General features: G+C 37.0%; 1 protein-coding gene across 1 annotated transcript in view; it reads right to left on the bottom strand.

Annotated features, from left to right (window-relative positions):
• Window positions 1-298: 298 nt before the first annotated feature.
• Window positions 299-21,002, bottom strand: part of LOC126477750 (charged multivesicular body protein 7) — a 219,130-nt gene continuing 198,426 nt past the window's right edge. The window contains exon 7 of the mRNA XM_050103642.1: window positions 299-625. Within this exon, the coding sequence (XP_049959599.1) occupies window positions 555-625 (71 nt within the window). The 3' untranslated portion in view covers window positions 299-554. The remainder of the gene's footprint in view (window positions 626-21,002) is intronic.

Raw genomic sequence — 21,002 nt, forward strand, 5'->3', positions numbered from 1 at the left:
GCAGGTCCCTCTCACCCAGGGATCTGAATACCTACTCTTGCTTCCGCAACTTCCAAAACCTATTCCTCCTTCCTCACTGTTGAAGCAACTAACCATTCTGAAAGCTAGGAATACTTTTCTTTTAATTTTATTGAGTCTTCTCAGAAATATATATTGATTTTTTTAGATTAATGTCTAAGAAACAAAAATAACATACTGTACCAGATTGGTTTGGTAATAATAATTGATAATGTAGTCTCTGATGGAAACTAAGACATGGGATAAATAGTTAAGAGGTAGTATGGAAATGAAACAGAAAAAAATATGAATGCTTTATTAGCTTAACATAAAATCATTTGCCATCATTATAAATAAACAAAATTCACAAAAAAGTTATTTACATGAAATATAAACCAACGCATCATCACAATTAGGAACTCCTGTATCAAGTGTTAAAAAATAGTTACAAGCAGACAAAGAAACCCAAATCATACATTGATTTATATAAAACAGTTTTGTTTTTGAAAAATATAGATTGTTCTTCTACATAAAACAAAAAGGCACCAACATCATTCTTAATGAGCTGGTTCACTTAACCTTTGGTGAGGCTTATGTGGTGTACTTGAAACGCTGGATGAAAGGCCACCTGTGAAACATAAATAAAGATTTATTACATGGAAAACTGGAGGTTAAAAACTATTTTTCCAACTTTAATCTGTCTTACATAAAAAAAGAAAGCTTCAGTAATGCACTTTTATGATTCAGTGCTGAATAAAAACTTTTCAGTTACTCTTTCCCTCGAATTAAAGCACAATGAGGTTCAAAGTGTGGGTTCAACTACAGTAGCTGTTAACAGTTTTTGGTCATTTATGTGTTTATTGTGAAAATATCTTTAATTTTCTACTCACCATATAACGGAGATGCTGAATTGAGTTGCAGTTAGGCACAACAAAAAGATAAAAAGTGTGGTTTCAGTTGCCTGAGACTGCAGTTGTGTTTGTGTATTTGACAAAGGCCTTAATGGCTGAAAGCTTTAACTCTGAGTAGTTAGTTGTACCAGTCTATCCTGGATTTTCTATTGTTTGTTTTATCTTTATTTTGCTACATTTCTTCGCACCAATTTAAAACAGCTTTTAATGATATTTGAAATTTTCAGGTCAAACTTGCACATGCTGTGAATATTTACAGCTACATTGTTGTGCATCTTTATTCCCATGACATTTGAAGCAATATGAAGTAACATTATTCTAACATTAATGATGGGCAGTCAGAAATAGGATGTCACAGACATACAATACAACAGACTATTGCAAAGATTCCCTGTGATTATCAATTCAGAGGTCATTAGTTTCTGTCAGTTTCTTACAAACAAACATTTTGTGAATTGCTTTTAGTACTTACTTTGTTTGTTTTCGAGCTATCTGCAAAAAAAAAATAATGACTAATTAAAATCAATATTTCAATAAGAATGCCATAAGGTGCTTTTAGGAGGCATACGTAAATTTTCACTTCTTTCGAAATATATGGTTTCCTCTTTTTCATGTGTGTAAAATTTCCTAGATTTTCATTTATAACATTTACAATATGTTCCAAGGTGTACGTAATGTCAGGTATTGCTGGTTTATTAAAATGTTCAGATGAAATACAAAAACACCCATATGCTCTCTGCAATAGTTGTGAAACCTTATGTAAATATTTTCAGTAAATGTACTCTCTCAGCTACAAATTCAAGTACCTTCAAACTACATTTTAAATTGCTTTGGGGAGAAAAAAGGACTGTGAATATTATAGTAACAGAAACAGGAATGACTGAAAACTAATGTCAGAATATGCCAGAACATAAGCAGCATCTCGTGATGATTCCACACAGCTCTAAATGCATTTCCATTAATAAATGGCTGACATGCGTATGGTATACAGGTCTGTGGATGGAAAAGAACGAGCTACAATGTGAGAGTATCAACAGTGCTTTCTAAACTAATTTTCCGTGCAAGTATGCGTGATACAGGCCGGAATCGAACAGTGCAAACTTCTGTAATGTAGGTTGACATTCTGTGAGATGTTGAAGGCACTCCACATACTAGTACACAATATACTGCACACATCCTTGGTGTCAGACATAATCAACAGCTACATCCTTTCATCTTCAGCACACGGTAGCACTAGCACTGGAGATTTTCCTCTATGAATGCAGTTTGCACAATGTTTTTTACAACAGACTGTCCTGCACCTCTCATTACTGGCCGAGGTTTTATACACTGACAAATCTTTGTTTACTCTTGAAGGCTATTTCAATATTCATAATTCACATGTTTGGGCTCATGTGAATCCACGAGGTACTTGACCTCGTGCTCATCAACAGCGATTAGGTGTTAATGTGTGGGACGGCATTCTCAGTGATAGGTTGACTGGACCATGTGTTCTTCCATTTGGAAGTGGTCGTAGGTATTGCATCTTTGTGGAACATGTGTTGCCAGAACTGCTGGAGGATGTACCTCTGAATGTCAGTCAAAGGATGTACTTCCAGTGCAATTGGGTGCCAGCCCATTTCAGCAATGCTGTGAGGACTCCTCTAAGAGCCACCTTTGCGAATCAATAGATCGGTCGAGGTGGTCATATGGCCCGACCACTCAGGTTACCCGACCTCACGTGTCTAGATTTCTTCCTCTGGGGACCTATGAAGCTGCTGTGTATGAAACTGTTGTGTAAACAAAAGAAGACCTCATCACTAGAACTGTTTTTGCTGTTGGTAACACAGTGGATATGCAAGGAATCTTTGCACAGACATGACAGTCAATGGTGTGAAGATGTACAGCGGACATACAGGCCAATGGCTGCATATTCAAGCAGTTCCTGTTAATTCTACTGTCGTAATTAGCATGCTAAACTATCTTCTGTGTAAAGCGTCTCTAGCACCATAAATTGCCATCAAGGGCCAAATATACCATAGCTAAATATACCTGTTTTGATGGTCTCTACCAGATGTATTAATCTGAATTAACAGTTTTGGAACAACCTGTATACACTACAATGATTCAGTAAAGATTTTACAGCTGCATGCTGAAAAGTAATGCCTCTAAATTTTTATGTGAAAGCCCTCAAATATTTTTTTTTAATTTTTATTTTTTTTATTTAAAAATAACTTTATTAACATTCTACATATTTACTCCTCATGTCTACATACTTTTTCCTCAACAGTCACTCTGGAGACGAACCCAATTATCACAATGAGAGACCAATTTTCTGATACTATCCGTCACTGTAGAGTGTTTGACTTTGTTGACAGAGCCACAACCTCACTTCTACTTGCACTCCTTCATCACTATCAAAGTGAAGTCCTCAAAGGCATTCTTTATGTTTTCAAAATGGATGAAAATCAGATGGGACCAAGTCGGGAATGTAAAGAAGATAATCGATACCAACGAACCCAAGGCATTGAATTGTTGCAGATGCGGCAGTGCTTCTGTGTGGTCTGGCATTGTCGCGTCATGTGGACAGACTCTTCAAATTCGCGCTTTCAGTTTTCTGAGGGTTCTGCAGGCCGAAGCTCCACACGTTGAACATCTCAGAAGACTGTGAGCACGACTGCCTGCTGGTGGCACGGTCTTTAACGTTTTTTTTTGCATCGGTGATCCTTTGTGGTAGAACTTCATTGATAATGTCTTGTTTTCTGGATCAAAATGATGAAACCCGCTTTCATCACATGTCACAATGTTGTTAAGGAACCCATCACACTCTCACTCAAAACGCAAAACAAATTGTTGACAGATGTCCAATCATCTCTGTTTCAGGTCAGGAGTGAGCATTTGAGGAACCACTGTGCACACTGTTTTTTGTATCATGGTTCAGCAATGTATAACTATAGACGTCAGCATTTGTCTGAAAATCTGCAAGGTGAGCCATGATACATATGTCATTTGCAGACTAATAATTATAGCTATCACAGATCATACATTTTTGCATTGGACAGCACCTCCAAGTACATGTGGCAAGAGCAAGCCTTCAATGCTTATTTTCCCCTGGGCAGCAGGTCAAGTGATGATGTATGGACACAAATTGGTTAGTCTAGACTGACAGGGATAGTGTGAGAGCTGCAGTTACAGCTATGCAGAAAAATCGGGTAAAAATGTGCTCCTGTATCTGTTATACAGAATTGTCTCTGTGAAGGATGGTGTGTTATTCGGATAGCCCTCTTCTGTAACTAAAAACATTGATTTAGCTGACAAGTGGTAGAACCCCAAAATATTACTCAGTATGTTTCACAAGACTGAAAGCAGTCAAAATATGCCATCCTGCCTAATAGTAAAATAGGCTAAATTGAGTTTCTGCACATGCTTTATTACACTGCCATTAAAACCTTTGTCTCCATCAACATGAATCCCTAACGATTTTGTAAATGTCTATGGCTTTGTAGACCACCACCAAACCTAGATTTACATTTTGATTTAGTTTCTCAAATTATATTTAATATCTTTTACTTAATTTAATGTCAACCTGTTTGCACTGAATCAAGAGTGGACATATGTACACAGCAATTGCTTTGGCACACTTATTATTACACCAGTATCATCTGCAAATAGCATGACAATGGCTGCAGTATCTGAGATATGAATGCCATTTATATAAACAAGGAATAATGTGGGACCTAGAACACTGTTTGTATTACTCCTACTTCAACTTTTTTTGCCTCTGATACTAAACTGGTTTTTTGGTTGAGTCAGTTGACTTCAGTTCCACAATGTGTGTTCTGTTTTGTAGGTATGATTCAAACCACTTTTTTCATGTCACATGAATACTTAATGCTTCCACTTTTTCTGAAATGATGTTATGATTGACAGTATCAAGTACCTTGGAGAGATCAAAATTTACTACTACTCTGCTATTGCTTTTTTCTAGATTTTTTTATTACATGTTCAATGTAGCACATTTTATTGCTGTTTCTGTGTTTCTACCTGCCTGGAAGCCACGCTGATCTGGTTAGTAACTTACAGCCATTTACCTATTTAGTGATTTGATGCTTTATTAATTTTTCTAAAATTTTGGCGAATATTGGAAGCAGTGATATTGGCCGATGGTTTTCCATCTTATACTTGCCATTTTTTAGAATAATAGCTTCACTTTCGAGATTTTCAGCCTTTCTGGAAACTCTCTTTCACTAAATGATAAGTTGGCTATGTATGCCAAGGAACTTGCAACCCGTAGAGCTGTCTTGATTATGCCAGACACCGACACCTCATCTACTTACAATGGAACAGCATTACTTTACATTCACACTGTGCTGCTGACACCTGAACTGATTGATTAATTCATATGTAATGATTGTACAGAGAGAAATGTGAATAAACCACTGTAAAAGTATATTTGGCTTAGGAACTGCACATTTATTTCATTGTTGTATAATTAAGAATATAAAACACATCAATTTGTAAAGTCAGAAGTCTTCCTTAGAATTTGAGGAATAATTACTAAGAAGAACATAAAATTCTGCTGAGTAACTGAGGAAGCCATTAGGCCAGAAGAGAGCCAAGCTCTTGCCCTTGTCATTCTATTTTGTACACACTTTTTCTATGAAAGAAAATGCACAACAGGCACACCTGATGGACAGTGTCGAGACAAGGTTGACACGGACGTCTTACCATTTTCTGTTTTCGTGAACACCTTTTATGTACGACAAAGTAAGCTATGGACATAATTAACTGTAGAGAGAAGCCTGCCAGTAGTGTTATTACAGTGAGGTCATGTTTTGGTTCACTCTGCAAGGCTTTAAATATTTGTGCTAACATTGGTACAAACTATGGAGAGTCAATAATTAGCATTCCTCCATTAAAAAGTCATCTCATGCAAATCACAGTCATGGAAGCAAGACATTTCCCGGCTAAAATATGGTGCTGCAAGAATTGTGCCACCTTACTTCAAGGATGTTTCTCAAACATTATGGAGACTCATCCATCTAATTAACAGGAGATGTGAAGAACTTGCAGAAGTATTTTTGCACCACATTCTCATCTTTACTGCTTCTGATAAGACAAGCTAATGACATTTTACTTCATTAGTCCTATACAGGAGAGCCAGACTGTGTTAGCATAGACAGAGTTGAAAAATGCTGTGGTTCATTATACTGAAAGTTAATTTACACCAGTTTACTATTTCATTTCAAGTACCTATCATCCTGTTACTTAAATGCTATCTTAAAATTACTGTTTTTTATGTGGAAAAGTAACAACAATGAATGCCTTGCATGTGGTTTATTAAAGTAAGAAAGTGGTCACACAAATTTGATTCATTTAAATTCATTTACTTGAAATCTCAAGATTAAAGTAACTTAAGTCTGATGATAATTGCTAACTTCAGTTTTGTTGTGCAAAGTTTGTGAAGTAATGTTTACGAAAAACAACAGTTAAAAGGCATGTCATTACAGATCTTGGTAGTTTTTTTCTGGTGCAAAAAGCAATGATTAGATTACAGGAATTATAAATTCATTAACTGTTATCTATTATAAATTCATTAACTGTTCTAGGTCAAACAAAGAGACTTACTCTCAAAATACGTTCCTTAAAGACACGGCGAACCAGTATTAGTGAGTAGAATAATCTATTTTCACAAGAGGAAAACTCACAAGGTGTCTGTCACTGTGTTTTAGTGGGAAATATTAATTATCACAATGTATGGTGGTACAACATGCAATGTGTGGTTTTCATGAGCAATAAAAAGGGTGGAAATGATGTTTATGTTGATCTCTATTCCAATTTTCTGTACAGGTTCTGGTACTCTTGGAAATATGAACCATGGACCTTGGCACTGGAGGGTAGGCTTACATTCCTCAGCGAATCAGATAACCGTACCGTAGGTGCAATAACAATGGGGAGGTATCTGTTGAGATGCCACACAAATGTGTGGTTCCTGAAGAGGGGCAGCAGCCTTTTCAGTAGTTGCAGGGGCAACAGTCTGGATGATTGACTCATCTGGCCTTGTAACACTAACCAAAACGGCCATGCTATGCTGGTACTGTGAATGGCTGAAAGCAAGGGGAAACTACAGCTGTAATTTTTCTTGAGGGCATGCAGCTTTACTGTATGGTTAAATGATGATGGCGTCCTCTTTGGTAAAATATTCTGGAGGTAAAATAGTCCCCCATTTGGATCTCCAGGTGGGGACTACTCAGGAGGACATTGTTATCAGGAGAAAGAAATCTGGCATTCTACGGAACGAAGCATGGAACATCAGCTCCCTTAATTGGGCAGGTATGCTACAAAATTTAAAAAGGGAAATGGATAGGTTAAAGTTAGATATAGTGGGAATTAGTGAAGTTCGGTGGCAGGAGGAACAAGACTTCTGGTCAGGTGAATACAGGGTTATAAATACAAAATCAAACAGGGGTAATGCTGGAGTAGGTTTCATAATGAATAAAACAATAGGAGGGTGGGTAAGCCACTACAAACAACACAGTGAATGCATTACTGTGGCCAAGATAGACATGAAGCCCATGCCTACCACAGTAGTACAAGTTTAGGTGTAAGATAGATACTGCCTACAGGAAAATTAAAGAGACCTTTGGAGAAAAGAGAACCACTTGTGTGAATATCAAGACCCCAGGTGGAAACCCAGTTCTAAGCAAGGGAAAGCAGAAAGGTGGAAGGAGTATATAGAGAGTCTATACAAGGGTGATGTACTTCAGTACAGTATTATGGAAATGGAAGAGAATGTAGATGAAGATGAAATGGGAGATAGGATACTGCGTGAAGATTTTGACAGAGCACTGAAAGACCTCAGCTGAAACAAGGCCCCGGGAGTAGACAACATTCCATTAGAACTACTGACAAAACTCTACCATCTGGTGAGCATGATGTATGAGACAGGCGAAATACCCTCAGACTTCAAGAAGAATCCCAAAGAAAGCAGGTGTTGACAGAACTGAAAATTTGACAGATGTGAAAATTACTGAACTATCAGTTTAATAAGTCACAGCTGCAAAATACTGAAGCAAATTCTTTACAGACGAATGGAAAAACTGGTAGAAGCTGACCTCGGGGAAGATCATTTTGGATTCCGTAGAAATGTTGGAACACGTGAGGCAATACTAACCCTATGATTTATTTTATAATATAGATTAAGGAAAGGCAAACCTATGTTTCTAGCATTTGTAGATTTAGAGAAAGCTTTTGACAATGTTGACTGGAATACCCACTTTCAAATTCTGAAGGTGGCAGTGGTAAAATACGGGGAGCAAAAGGCTATTTACGTTTTGTACAGAAACCAGATGGCATGAAAGGGAATTAGGGGTTGGGAAGGGAGTGAGACAGGGTTGTAGCCTACCCCTGGTGTTGTTCAAATCTGTATATTGAGCAAGCAGTAAAGGAAACAAAAGAAAAATTTGGAGTAGGAATTAAAATCCATTGAGAAGAAATAAAAACTTTGAGGTCTGCTGATGACATTGTAATTCTGTCAGAGACAGCAACGGACCTGGAAGAGCAGCTGAACATAATGGACAGTGTCTTGAAAGGAGGATATAAGATGAACATCAACTAAAGCAAAACGAGGATAATGGAATGTAGTTGAATCAAATCAGGTGATGCTGAGGGAATTAGGTTAGGAAATGAGACACTTAAAGTAGTAGATTTGTTTTGCTATTTGGGGAGCAAAGTAACTGATGATTGTTGAAGTAGAGAGGCTATAAAATGTATACTGGCAATGGCAAGGAAAGCATTTCTGAAAAAAGAGGAATTTGTAAACATCAAGTATAGATTTAAGTGTCAGGAAGTCGTTTCTGAAAGTATTTGTATGGAGTGTAGCTATGTATGGAAGTGAAACATGGATGATAAATAGTTTGGACAAGAAGAAAATAGAAGCTTTCAAAATGTGTGGTGCTGCAGAAGAATGCTGAAGATCAGATGGGTAGGTCATGTAACTAATGAGGAGGTATTGAATAGAATTGAGGAGAAAAGAAATTTGTGACACAACTTGACTAGAAGAAGGGATCGGTTGGTAGAACATGTTCTGAGGCATCAAGGGATACCAATTTAGTACTGGAGGGCAGCATGGAGGGTAAAAATCGTAGAGGGAGACCAAGAGATGAATACTATAAGCAGATTCAGAAGGATGTAGGTTGCAGTAAGTACTGGGAGATGAAGAAGCTTGCACAGGATAGAGTAGTATGGAGAGCTGCATCAAACCAGTCTCTGGACTGAAGACAACAACAACAACAGTTGGCGATAGTAGCAACCTTTTTAATAAGCTTGTGAAACTAACTGGGGAGAAACTGGATAAACAAAGTCAGAAGACAGACAGCCAGATTGGGAAATAATTGAAAAACAGTGAGAAATTATGCAAAAAATCAAATAGTTTCAATACAAAGGAGAGGCAGTGTCAAGCACTAAATTGTATCAGAAAAGGTCTAGATGATGACAAAGTCCAGGTAGAGAAAATTGTAGAGATAACTGAGGGGTTAGAAGGGGCTTTAAATAATTTTAAAATGTATGTAAACACAGAGTGTAGTAAGTTTGAAGCTCATATTAGTTCTGCAGAAACTAAAACTGAGAAGGTACAAAACAAACTGATGAATGAGGCAGAGAGCAATGACAAGAACCTAAAATTCTTACATTCTATGATAAAAAATAAGAGTGACAGTATAAATCCCAAATTGATTGAATCAAACAGAATATTTAATGATGCATTAATAATATTTCAAGTGTTACGGCAAAGTTAGATGAAATATAACCAGGAATTTTTGTAGTAACAACAGTAGTACTTTGACTGGTATAAACATGAAGAACTTTCCTGGAGAAAACAAACTCCACCCCAGGACTTTTTTTTTTACCAATGTAGGGATAATGTTACGAACAGTGTATGTCAGACAACTTTAAAATTAAATTTTTAAAGAAATTTTTAAATAGGGAAGCACTGCCGTGGGCTAATCACAATATACATACAGATATGACTTTCACAAAATCCAAAAAAAGTTTTTTTTTTTTTTTTTTTTTTTTTTGAGCAAATTTTGGTCTGAAATCAAACAAGCTATTATTAACTCACAATTCTTTAATGTCTTATGTTTCCAAGAAGGTAGCATCTGCAGGGAAGATTTTGTGAACAACAACTAAAACACCTGTATACTTAGATAAACTGTTAGATGAGGCAATACAAATAGATGCATCTTTGGCATTTGCCACATGCTGTGCAGTGGGGGTTAGTATAAGGGCCAGATGACTCTAGTGAACAATTTTTAAAATATGTTCATAAAAGTAGACATGGAGTGGGAAAGAAATAAGAGACAGAGGGATAGGCAAAGGGAACATGGATAGTATCAGAATGGGAGAGGGTGGGGGATGGCCCAATGATCATCAACAAGACAGACAAAAGGAGAGAGATCAAGAACAATTATATATAACAGTAATAGGATGGATAACTATTGGAATGAAGATGCATAGATGATGACAGGAGAAATAATAGTTAGAGTGATAGACAAAGGGACAATGAAAGGGGTCGTGAGCAAAGAAGTAGGCAACGGGAATGTAATGATGGAAACAGATAACAGGAATTTTGGAAATAGAAGAAAGGGATTGGGAAAACTAAACCGCACCGCCTGTCGGTTTGGGGTGAGAGAAAATAGATATCAGAATCAGGCTAATAATTTTAGGAGAGAAGGGGAAATTTTCAGAGGGTGTTATACAGTAGAGATTACAGTAGTTCACACCAGGTAAATAGGATAGAGTGCTGCAGGAATTTTGGGGAGATGTATCAAAGGAAATGAAAGAGGTAGAAAATAGGAAGAAGAGGGCTGAAGTTGATCGTGAAGATGATACATTGACAAACTTATTTGCTTGTAACTATAACAGGGTTTTGATTAGCAAAATTAGTGATGATAATTGTTATGAGTGAGGTCTTGATAGGTTACTGAGTGATGGAGATACAGAGGGCAGTGGTGAGGTTGAATGTGTTGAGATAGAGGGGTGAGAAAATATCTAAATCGCATGGCAAGTTAAAAAAGAGAGTAAGAGAGAGAGGGAGATATACTGGGGATAGGCAAAATAATATGAACAATGGTAGTAATGGGATGGTTGTGTTTGGCGGTCAACAACACAGGTAAGGCACTTGTTGTGCGGGACTGTGTGTGTTCAGTATGGACTAGGCATCAGTGCAGGTTGTTTACGAGTAGTGCACACTTCATATTTGCATTCAGAGGCCACAGTTGACTTTCAATAAAAGACCTAACAGAGTTCCAAAGAGGGCAGTTTGTGGTGGCCTGATTAGCTGGAGCATCAGTAACCAGGACAGCCAACTTACTGAATGTTTCAAGAGCAACTGTTTCAAGAGTCATGACAGCCTACACAAAACATGGAAAGACATCATAGTGCAAATTTAATAGTAAGAGCAAATCAAAACTGAATGACAGAGATCATTGTATGCTAATAAAAATTGTGTCAAAACAACACAAAACTATGGCAGCTAAAATGACTGCAGAGCTCAATAACCATCTCTGAGACACAGTATCTATTGACAATGTTCGCCAAGAACTCCGTAAAGTGAATGCTCATGAATGAGCTGCTATACCAAAACCATTAGTGACGACTTCCAATGTAAAGAAGTGTAAAACATCCTGGATGGCTGATCAGTGGAAACATGGCATGTGGTTCAACGAGTCAACGTTTTCGTTATTTCCAACGTCAGGCTGGGTTTACATATGGAGAATGCCAAAAGAAGCCTACAATCCTGACTGCTTGATTCCAACAGTTAAGCATAGAGGTGGAAGTGTCATGGTTTGGGCAGTCATTTCATGGTATTCTGTTGGTTCTATCATTACTCTCAAAGGCTGTGTTACAGCCAACAATTATGCGAATATTTTAGGTGATCAGGTGCACCCCGTGATTCAAATGTTGTTCCCCAACAATGATGTCATATTTAGAATGATACTGCACCCTTCACACAGCCAGGACATTACAATCGTGGTATGAGGAGCATGCAACTGAACTGCAGTGCCTTCCCCAGACTTGAACATTATTGAACCCTTACAGGCATTATTAGAGCACAGACTCCAGAGTAGATTTCTGTCTCCCTCGTCACTGCTGGAGTTAGAAGAGGTTCTGACTGAAGATGGCATAACATTCTACTGGAGAGTATACCACCATTATTGCCAATATTCCAAGAGAAATCACAGCTGTACTATGGGCAAAAGGGGATCCAACCCCTTATTAATAAAATGTTTCCAAGTAAGTACAGTGTTCACATTATTTTGCCTAACCCCTGTACAATATGTGCATATTGTAAACCCCTTCCCTTGAAAATTTCTCTCCTTCATATCTCCTCTGGGTTGCCACAGATGACAGTCACTAATATCATTCATACTACAATTGCAGTACACGTGAGGTGCCTATTTGCTTCCACTGCCTTCAGTGGAATGCATAAGTTCTAATTAATGTACACCAACCTGCACTCTTCTGTAGCCGTTGTCACCTGCGCAGAAAATGGCATGTACGCCATGAATCTGTTTTCTTGAGGTTATATATAATAAACTCTATACAAGGCACTGATATTTTATAAATAATTAAATTTCAAATTAGTTTATGTACACAGGATGCCACTTGCTTTTTATAAACAGAATATGTGAAACTGCACGATTATATTCCACTTTATGAATCACAAATAATATCCAATCTTCATACTTTCTTAAAAACAAAACAATGAACTGCATATCTGCGTAACTGCTATCAAATTGTTCTCAATTACATGTCCATATAACCACACACTGCTAATAAAGTCCAAACCTGACGGCAGACAACACATCTGTCTTCCGAGACTGCCAGTACAGCTCTGATCTTGCAGACAAACCGCTTCGCCCACCATCTAAGTTAGGCCTGATCCGAAGAGCTCCATAGTGCTTTGTCTGCCTTTTCATTTACCAACTGTTCACTATTTTGCTGACAATTAACAACTGTGAAATAATTGAATGATAGCGTGCTATTGAGAGATGCTTTAACAATAAATACGTGTAAATAAGCTATTTCGTTTTTCTAACATTAATAACAGAAGATTATCATTTTGCCATGCAACTTCCAAACACAGCAGCCAATCTCAAAGGAGGACCACAATTTAGCTTATCTTTCTCACAATACCCTTATCAAACAAACCATCTGTCATCAGTACCTCACATCACGTTATGTCATCTTCCCATTGCTGCCTTCACAACTGCTCTAAGTAGAGCTTCTTGAAGCTGAATATGATGGCTGTAAAGCCAGAAATATTACAATCTACATCTACATACATACTCTGCAAGCCACCGTACAGTGTGCGGCAAAGTGTACCCTATACCACACCTAGCCATTTCCTTTCCTGTTCCACCAACAGATAGAGCGAGGGAAAAACTACTGTCTATGTACCTCCATATGATCCCTAATTTTTCATATCTTATCTTCGTGGTCCCTACATGAAATATACATTGGTGGCAGTACAATCGTTCTGCAGTCAGTCTCAAATGCTGGTTCTTTAAACTTTCTCAGTAGTGTTCCTTGAAATGAATGTCTTCTTCCTTGCTGGGATTCCCACTTGAGCTGCCGAAGCTTATCTATAGCACTTGCATGCTTATCGAACCTACCGGTAACAGACCTAGTAGCTCGCCTCTGAATTGTTTCTAAGTCTTCTTTCAATCTGGCCTGGTGTAGATCCCAAACATTCCAGCAGTACTCAAGAACAGGTCGCACTAGTGTCTTACACACAGTCTCCTTTACAGATGAACCACACTTTCCTAAAATTCTTTCAATAGACCAAAGTCAACCAATCACCTTCCCTATCACAATCCTCGCAAGCTCATTCCATTTTGTATTGCTTCGGAACATTAAGCACAAATACTTAAACGATATGATTGTGTCACAAAGGACACTACTAATGCTGTAGCCCAATTATGGGTTTGCTACCATTCATCATATCAACTACAAATTTTGTCTAGGTCATCTTGTATCAATGTACCATCACTTATCTTCGACACCTTCCTGTACACCACAGTATCATCAGTGAACATCTGCAGATTGCTGCCCACCCTGTCTGCCAGATCATGTATGCATATAGAAAATAGCAACAGTCCTATTACACTTGTGCGTCCTCTTCTGAACCGGAAGTGCAGCAGCCTTTGCTTTTTCAGCATTTTCCAAATTTCATTATTACACCAGAGCACAATTTACAATCTGGACAGGACCGTTAGTAAGTATAATAATAATAATAATAATAATAATAATAATAATAATAATAATAATAATAAATAATAAATAATAATAATAATTATTATTATTATTATGTTCTTTCCTTTCTCAGACCTTAGGTCTGGTTAAAATTGGAAAGTGACGCGGACCTTCATCAAGCGTAACTTCCTTTTAACTGTACAGTATATGTTACATTGCATATAGGAACTTTCGGGTAATTGAACAAGTGTCAATAATTACAGATTTCTGTAGTTGTATATATAAGTTTGGATGTAGCTGTATTGCATTGATGTACTGGTGGATATTGTGTGGTATGACTCCTGTAGTTGATAGTATAATTGGTATAATGTCAACTTTATCCTGATGCCACATGTCCTTGACTTCCTCAGCCAGTTGGATGTATTTTTCAATTTTCTCTCCTGTTTTCTTTTGTATATTTGTTGTATTGGGTATGGATATTTCGATTAGTTGTGTTAATTTCTTCTTTTTATTGGTGAGTATGATGTCAGGTTTGTTATGTGGTGTTGTTTTATCTGTTATAATGGTTCTGTTCCAGTATAATTTGTATTCATCGTTCTCCAGTAGATTTTGTGGTGCATACTTGTATTTGGGAACATGTTGTTTTATAAGTTTATGTTGTAAGGCAAGCTGTTGATGTATTATTTTTGCTACATTGTCATGTCTTCTGGGGTATTCTGTATTTGCTAGTATTGTACATCCACTTGTGATGTGATCTACTGTTTCTATTTGTTGTTTGCGAAGTCTGCATTTATCTGTTGTGGTATTGGGATCTTTAATAATATGCTTGCTGTAATATCTGGTGTTTATTGTTTGATCCTGTATTGCAATCATGAATCCTTCCATCTCACTGTATATATTGCCTTTTCTTAGCCATGTGTTGGATGCGTCTTGATCGATGTGTGGCTGTGTTAGATGATACGGGTGCTTGCCATGTAGTGTTTTCTTTTTCCAATTTACTTTCTTCGTATCTGTTGATGTTATGTGATCTAAAGGGTTGTAGAAGTGGTTATGAAATTGCAGTGGTGTAGCCGATGTATTTATATGAGTGATTGCTTTGTGTATTTTGCTAGTTTCTGCTCGTTCTATAAAGAATTTTCTTAAATTGTCTACCTGTCCATAATGTAGGTTTTTTATGTCGATAAATCCCCTTCCTCCTTCCTTTCTGCTTAATGTGAATCTTTCAGTTGCTGAATGTATGTCATGTATTCTATATTTGTGGCATTGTGATCGTGTAAGTGTACTGAGTGCTTCTAGGTCTGTGTTACTCCATTTCACTACTCCAAATGAGTAGATCAATATTGGTATGGCATAAGTATTTATAGCATTTGTCTTGTTTCTTGCTGTCAATTCTGTTTTCAGTATTTTTGTTAGTCTTTGTCTATATTTTTCTTTTACTTCTTCTTTAATATTTGTATTATCTATTCCTATTTTTTGTCTGTATCCTAGATATTTATAGGCATCTGTTTTTTCCATCGCTTCTATGCAGTCGCTGTGGTTATCCAATATGTAATCTTCTTGTTTAGTGTGTTTTCCCTTGACTATGCTATTTTTCTTACATTTGTCTGTTCCAAAAGCCATATTTATATCATTGCTGAATACTTCTGTTATCTTTAGTAATTGGTTGAGTTGTTGATTTGTTGCTGCCAGTAGTTTTAGATTATCCATGTATAGCAGATGTGTGATTTTGTGTGGGTATGTTCCAGTAATATTGTATCCATAATTTGTATTATTTAGCATGTTGGATAGTGGGTTCAGAGCAAGGCAGAACCAGAAAGGACTTAATGAGTCTCCTTGATATATTCCACGCTTAATCTGTATTGGCTGTGATGTGATATTATTTGAATTTGTTTGGATATTAAGTGTGGTTTTCCAATTTTTCATTACTATGTTTAGGAACTGTATCAATTTAGGATCTACTTTGTATATTTCCAATATTTGTAGTAACCATGAGTGGGGTACACTATCAAAAGCTTTTTGGTAATCAATGTATGCATAGTGTAGTGACCTTTGTTTAGTTTTAGCTTGATATGTCACCTCTGCATCTATTATCAGTTGCTCTTTACATCCTCGTGCTCCTTTGTAACAGCCTTTTTGTTCTTCATTTATAATTTTGTTCTGTGTTGTATGTATCATTAATTTCTGTGTAATGACTGAAGTTAATATTTTGTATATTGTTGGTAGGCATGTTATGGGGCGATATTTAGCTGGGTTTGCTGTGTCTGCTTGATTTTTAGGTTTCAGATAAGTTATTCCATGTGTAAGTGTATCAGGGAATGTGTATGGGTCTGCAATGTAACTGTTAAATAATTTAGTTAGCTGTGAATGTGTTGAGGTGAATTTCTTTAGCCAGAAATTTGCTATTTTATCTTTTCCAGGGGCTTTCCAATCATGAGAATTAATTGCTTGGGTGACTTCATGTTGCAAAATTATCACTTCAGGCATTTGTGGTATAATCTTGTACATATCTGTTTCTGCTTGTATCCACCGTGCATGCCTGTTATGTTGTACCGGGTTTGACCATATGTTGCTCCAGAAGTGTTCCATGTCTGTTATGTTTGGTGGATTGTCTATTTTAATGTGTGTGTTATCTATTGTCTGGTAAAATTTCTTTTGGTTTGTGTTGAATGTTTGGTTTTGTTTCCTTCTATTTTCACTTTTTTTGTATCTTCTAAGTCGTTTGGCCAATGCTTGTAATTTCTGCTTCTTTTCATCTAATTGCTCTATCACTTCTTGTTGTGAGATTTTACCTAACCTTTTCCGTTTTTTTTTTCTGACATTTCATTTCTTATAAATTGTGTTAGCTGTCCGATGTCTTTTCTCAGTTTTTCTATTCTGATCTGTAGCCTGTGTTGCCATGCTGGTTTTGTGGGTTTCTTCTGTGTGTTGGTTGGTTCTGATCTCTGCCTAGTGTGTATATTTAGTGTAGTGAGTGCTCCTATATAAACCAGTAGTTGTAACTCTTCCATAGTTGTGTTTTCATTTATTTTGTTGTGTATGATTGTGTTGATAGTTTTTATTGTTGTTTCGACTTGTGGGTTATTTGGCAGTCTATGCAAGAATGGTCTAATGTCTGTATTTGTGTCTTTGTATTCTATATATGTCAGCTGAAATTTTTCTTCTACATCTAACATGTGTGTCACTTCGTGTTCTATTTGTGCTTGTTCTGGTGGCTGTCTTAAGATTTCGTTTTCCTCTGACTGTTTAATTGATGCGTGTTGTTCTTTGTTTGTTTGCTCTGGGATGTTTGAGTCCATTACTGTATTTTCTTCTTCTTCTGATTGCACATTATTTTGTTCCAGTATTTGTTGTACTTGTTGTTTGATGTTTTCTAATTCTGACTGGGGTATCCTGTTATTTTTTATTATTATACGGACCTGATCAGCTAGTCATTGTTCTGTTAAAAATTTTAATTCTGGGTATCTGGTAATAAATGCTGTGTATACTTGTGATCTGTATCCAGTTGTGTTGGTTCCTTGGTTTGTTGCTTGGTAATAACAGAACATGAGGTGTCGATTAACTTCATCTGACCATCTCATCCTCTGTCTTTGTTTTCCTTCTAGGGTGGTTGCAGGAAGCATATCCTGCAAAACACCTCTATTTGGATTTAAATCATTTTCCAGTTGGCTAGCAGTGTTGTTACCATTGTGGGCGGGCATGATGGCGCTTGTCCGAGGCTTCTTTAGTTCTGTCCTGAACCAACTAATCACACTAAAAGGGGGGTTAGCCCTATTAGTGGTTTGTTCTTTTCGTCGCCTTTTACGACTGGCAGAACATACCGGAGGCCTATTCTTTTCCCGGGCCTCCATGGGAATTATTATTATTATTATTTTTATTATTATTATTATTAAGGTAACAATGTTGTTGTTGATGTTTCTGATGTTGATGTTATGCTTTGAAAAGAATCAGATGGGATGATTTATGTTGAGATTATAGAGAAAATATTGATGAAAGATTATGACAGAAGCAAAATTGTAGGTCTTAATGATAATTTAGTGAACAATATGTAAGTACACAATGATCTGCTTATATCAGTCAATATCAGTGAAATGGCGTCCACTTGCCCTGATGCCAGCAAGTGAAGTGAGCAGATTAGTGATGAGATACTGAAGGTTACTTGTGATTATTTTGATGTTGTTGATAGTGGTAATGGTAATGAAATGCCTGTTTTGAAGGGAATTTGCCATGAGATGTATCAAAAATGGGGTGGTGATGAATTCCGAGCCTAATGAAGAGCCAATAGATGGCAAAGTTATGTTGGAAAGCTTACAGACTCTGGAAAGTGGAAGATCAGTAGAGAAAGAGAAAGGTTTGGGTTTCAGAGAGATAGAAGAGGATTTGTCATATGAAGATGGAAACGATAATTATTGTGATGTACAGGGGAGTTCACGTATTTGTGTTCAAAATGATAATTGGGGGGGGGATGCTAAAAGTGCCACTGGAAAAAGTAGTTAAGTGATTACCAGAAAAGTTCTGTTATTTTTCAAGATAAATGATGTTTCTTTTGTGTAAAGATGTTTAGTGAATGAGACTCTGAATGAAGGTTTAATACTGGGAATGAATTGGATGTCACGGCTAAAGTTGGTTTTAAACAGGATGAGGTGACATTGTCATTTACTGATCCTAAGAGAGGAATTTCTGGCGAGACAGACATTACAATGATAAATAACAGTAATAGCAATGAACTCAGAGAAAGGAGGGTGTGGGGTGGGGGTGTCTTTAGAGGAATTTGATGATAGAGGATACCATAAGGAAGATAAAGAATTTTGTGACTGGGAAACAACTAATGATTCTTACACTGAACTTGTAGCAAAAAAATAGGGGATGCTGAAGCTTTGAATACAGAGAATAAAGATGAACTAGAATTTTTTTATGGGAATATAATGATATTTTTGATGAGAGACCAGTAAAGTGAAGACGCATCAATGTAAACTAAAGCTGAAACCTCATGAACCGTGTTTCATGTAGTAACCACATGTACGAGAAAGGTTGCTGATAGGGAGTTAACGGAAAATGCAAGAGTGGAGGGTAGTGGATAGAAGTTTTAGATAATATGATAACTCATTTGTGGTAGTTTCTAAATGAGATGGCGGGATTAGGCTAGTTCTGGACTTGAGGCATTGGAACAAGTACTAGGGGCGGCATCGGGAGATCGCCCAGAAAACGTGGATGAGTTACTGAACAAATTTGAGAATGTAAAATACATGACTAGTCTTGACTTTCATCATACTGAATTAGACTCTAGAAAGTATACTGCATTTTTATATTATGGCAAATGTTTCCAGTATTGTGCAATGCCATTTTGGTTGAATGTTTCTGTAGCTGAATTTACTATGGGTTGGATTTTGGTTTGGAAAAGTAATTGTTAGCCAAATTAACTATTAATGTAGATGACATTCTATTATCTATTATACCCCGAGTCACGTAGGATGGCACTTCCGTGCATTGAGGTGGAGTGATAGGGAAATGTGGAAGGGATGAGGTTTGTGCATGTGTGGCAGAAGAGAGTGGGCAAACGAAGTCTGCGTTGCTGAACTATGTTGCTGCGGGCAACAATCTTACTTCACATGTTGAGGTTGTGTCCACTGCTCCATGGCAATCGTCTGAGTGACGTCAGAAGGCAAGAACAACTGATGCCACTTAGAGTGCAATTTTTCTCAAAACGACACGTGCCTACTGACAAGATCATTGAAAAAGGTTGCACTAATTGGCATTTATTGTGATTTGGCCAATATTATAAATAAAAAATATAATACATAACAAAATAAACTTCACAGGCAAACAAAAATCATTAGATTTGTTTGGCAACTGTTTCTAATCTGTACAATTTTTTTAAAATGTGTATAATGCACCTATGAGAGTGTGTTTCATTGCAGTTCAATGTAAATCACTATGCATTAAAAAAGAATTACTGGTGGCAAAGACCAGTGCAACAGACTATCATATAAATTGACAGTATATTATCATATTTCTCACTGTCAATACACATTATGAGTGTAAACTAATTCATTTGATAATATAGTGGGAGAACGCATTTATGATCCATTGAACGAACTAACAATTAACCATTTTCTGTGAATAGCTCAATGGAATGCTGACCGATAATGTCGAAAACCACCGATATCTCGACAGGTAACCCTCGCTTTCATTTTATGGCATTTTCCAGTTCATGTCTTGAAAATGAAAGGGGTTTACATGTCAAAATATTGGAGTTTTTGGTGAATAACCAAGAAAGGTCATTATTTTACTTTGTAATACCATCTGCTATCCAAGTACATGTCACCCCCCTGTCAAAGTCTTATTTCTGAAACTTTTCAGCGTGCTGCACACAGTGTGCCCAGGCTGAAGGGGACACTGTCTATTGCTTCATGTGCAACATTTCAGTGTCTGTTTTCTTGAAAGTTTTGTTTTTTTCCTCACATAGCTTGTAACCTGTGTGCAATTTAATTCTATTGGATTATGCTGATAGCGATATGTGGGTAAACGCAAAACTGTGTGACCACTTCTCATGCGAGAAAGTAAAATTTGTACATTCTGTCACATGACTTTTATAAATTAAAGAGCTGCTGGAGTTCAGCACTAGTCTGTCTTATATTGTCCATAATATTTTTATTTTTCAGCAAGAGCACAACATTCCCTCTTTCCTGGTGCTCATATTTGGTCATTTCTCTGTAACAGCTGAATGATAACTGGCATGGTAATTACAATGACTGACTTGGAAGCAAGGTATGGCAAGAATTGTCCAGTGAACCACTACTTGATAGTGACAGCGGTTATTTCCAAATGGTAGTCAGTATAGTCACTACTGTTTTTCTTACACGA

This window comes from Schistocerca serialis, chromosome 1 (genome assembly GCF_023864345.2).
Source record: "Schistocerca serialis cubense isolate TAMUIC-IGC-003099 chromosome 1, iqSchSeri2.2, whole genome shotgun sequence".
Classification (NCBI taxonomy): Eukaryota; Metazoa; Arthropoda; class Insecta; order Orthoptera; family Acrididae; genus Schistocerca; species Schistocerca serialis.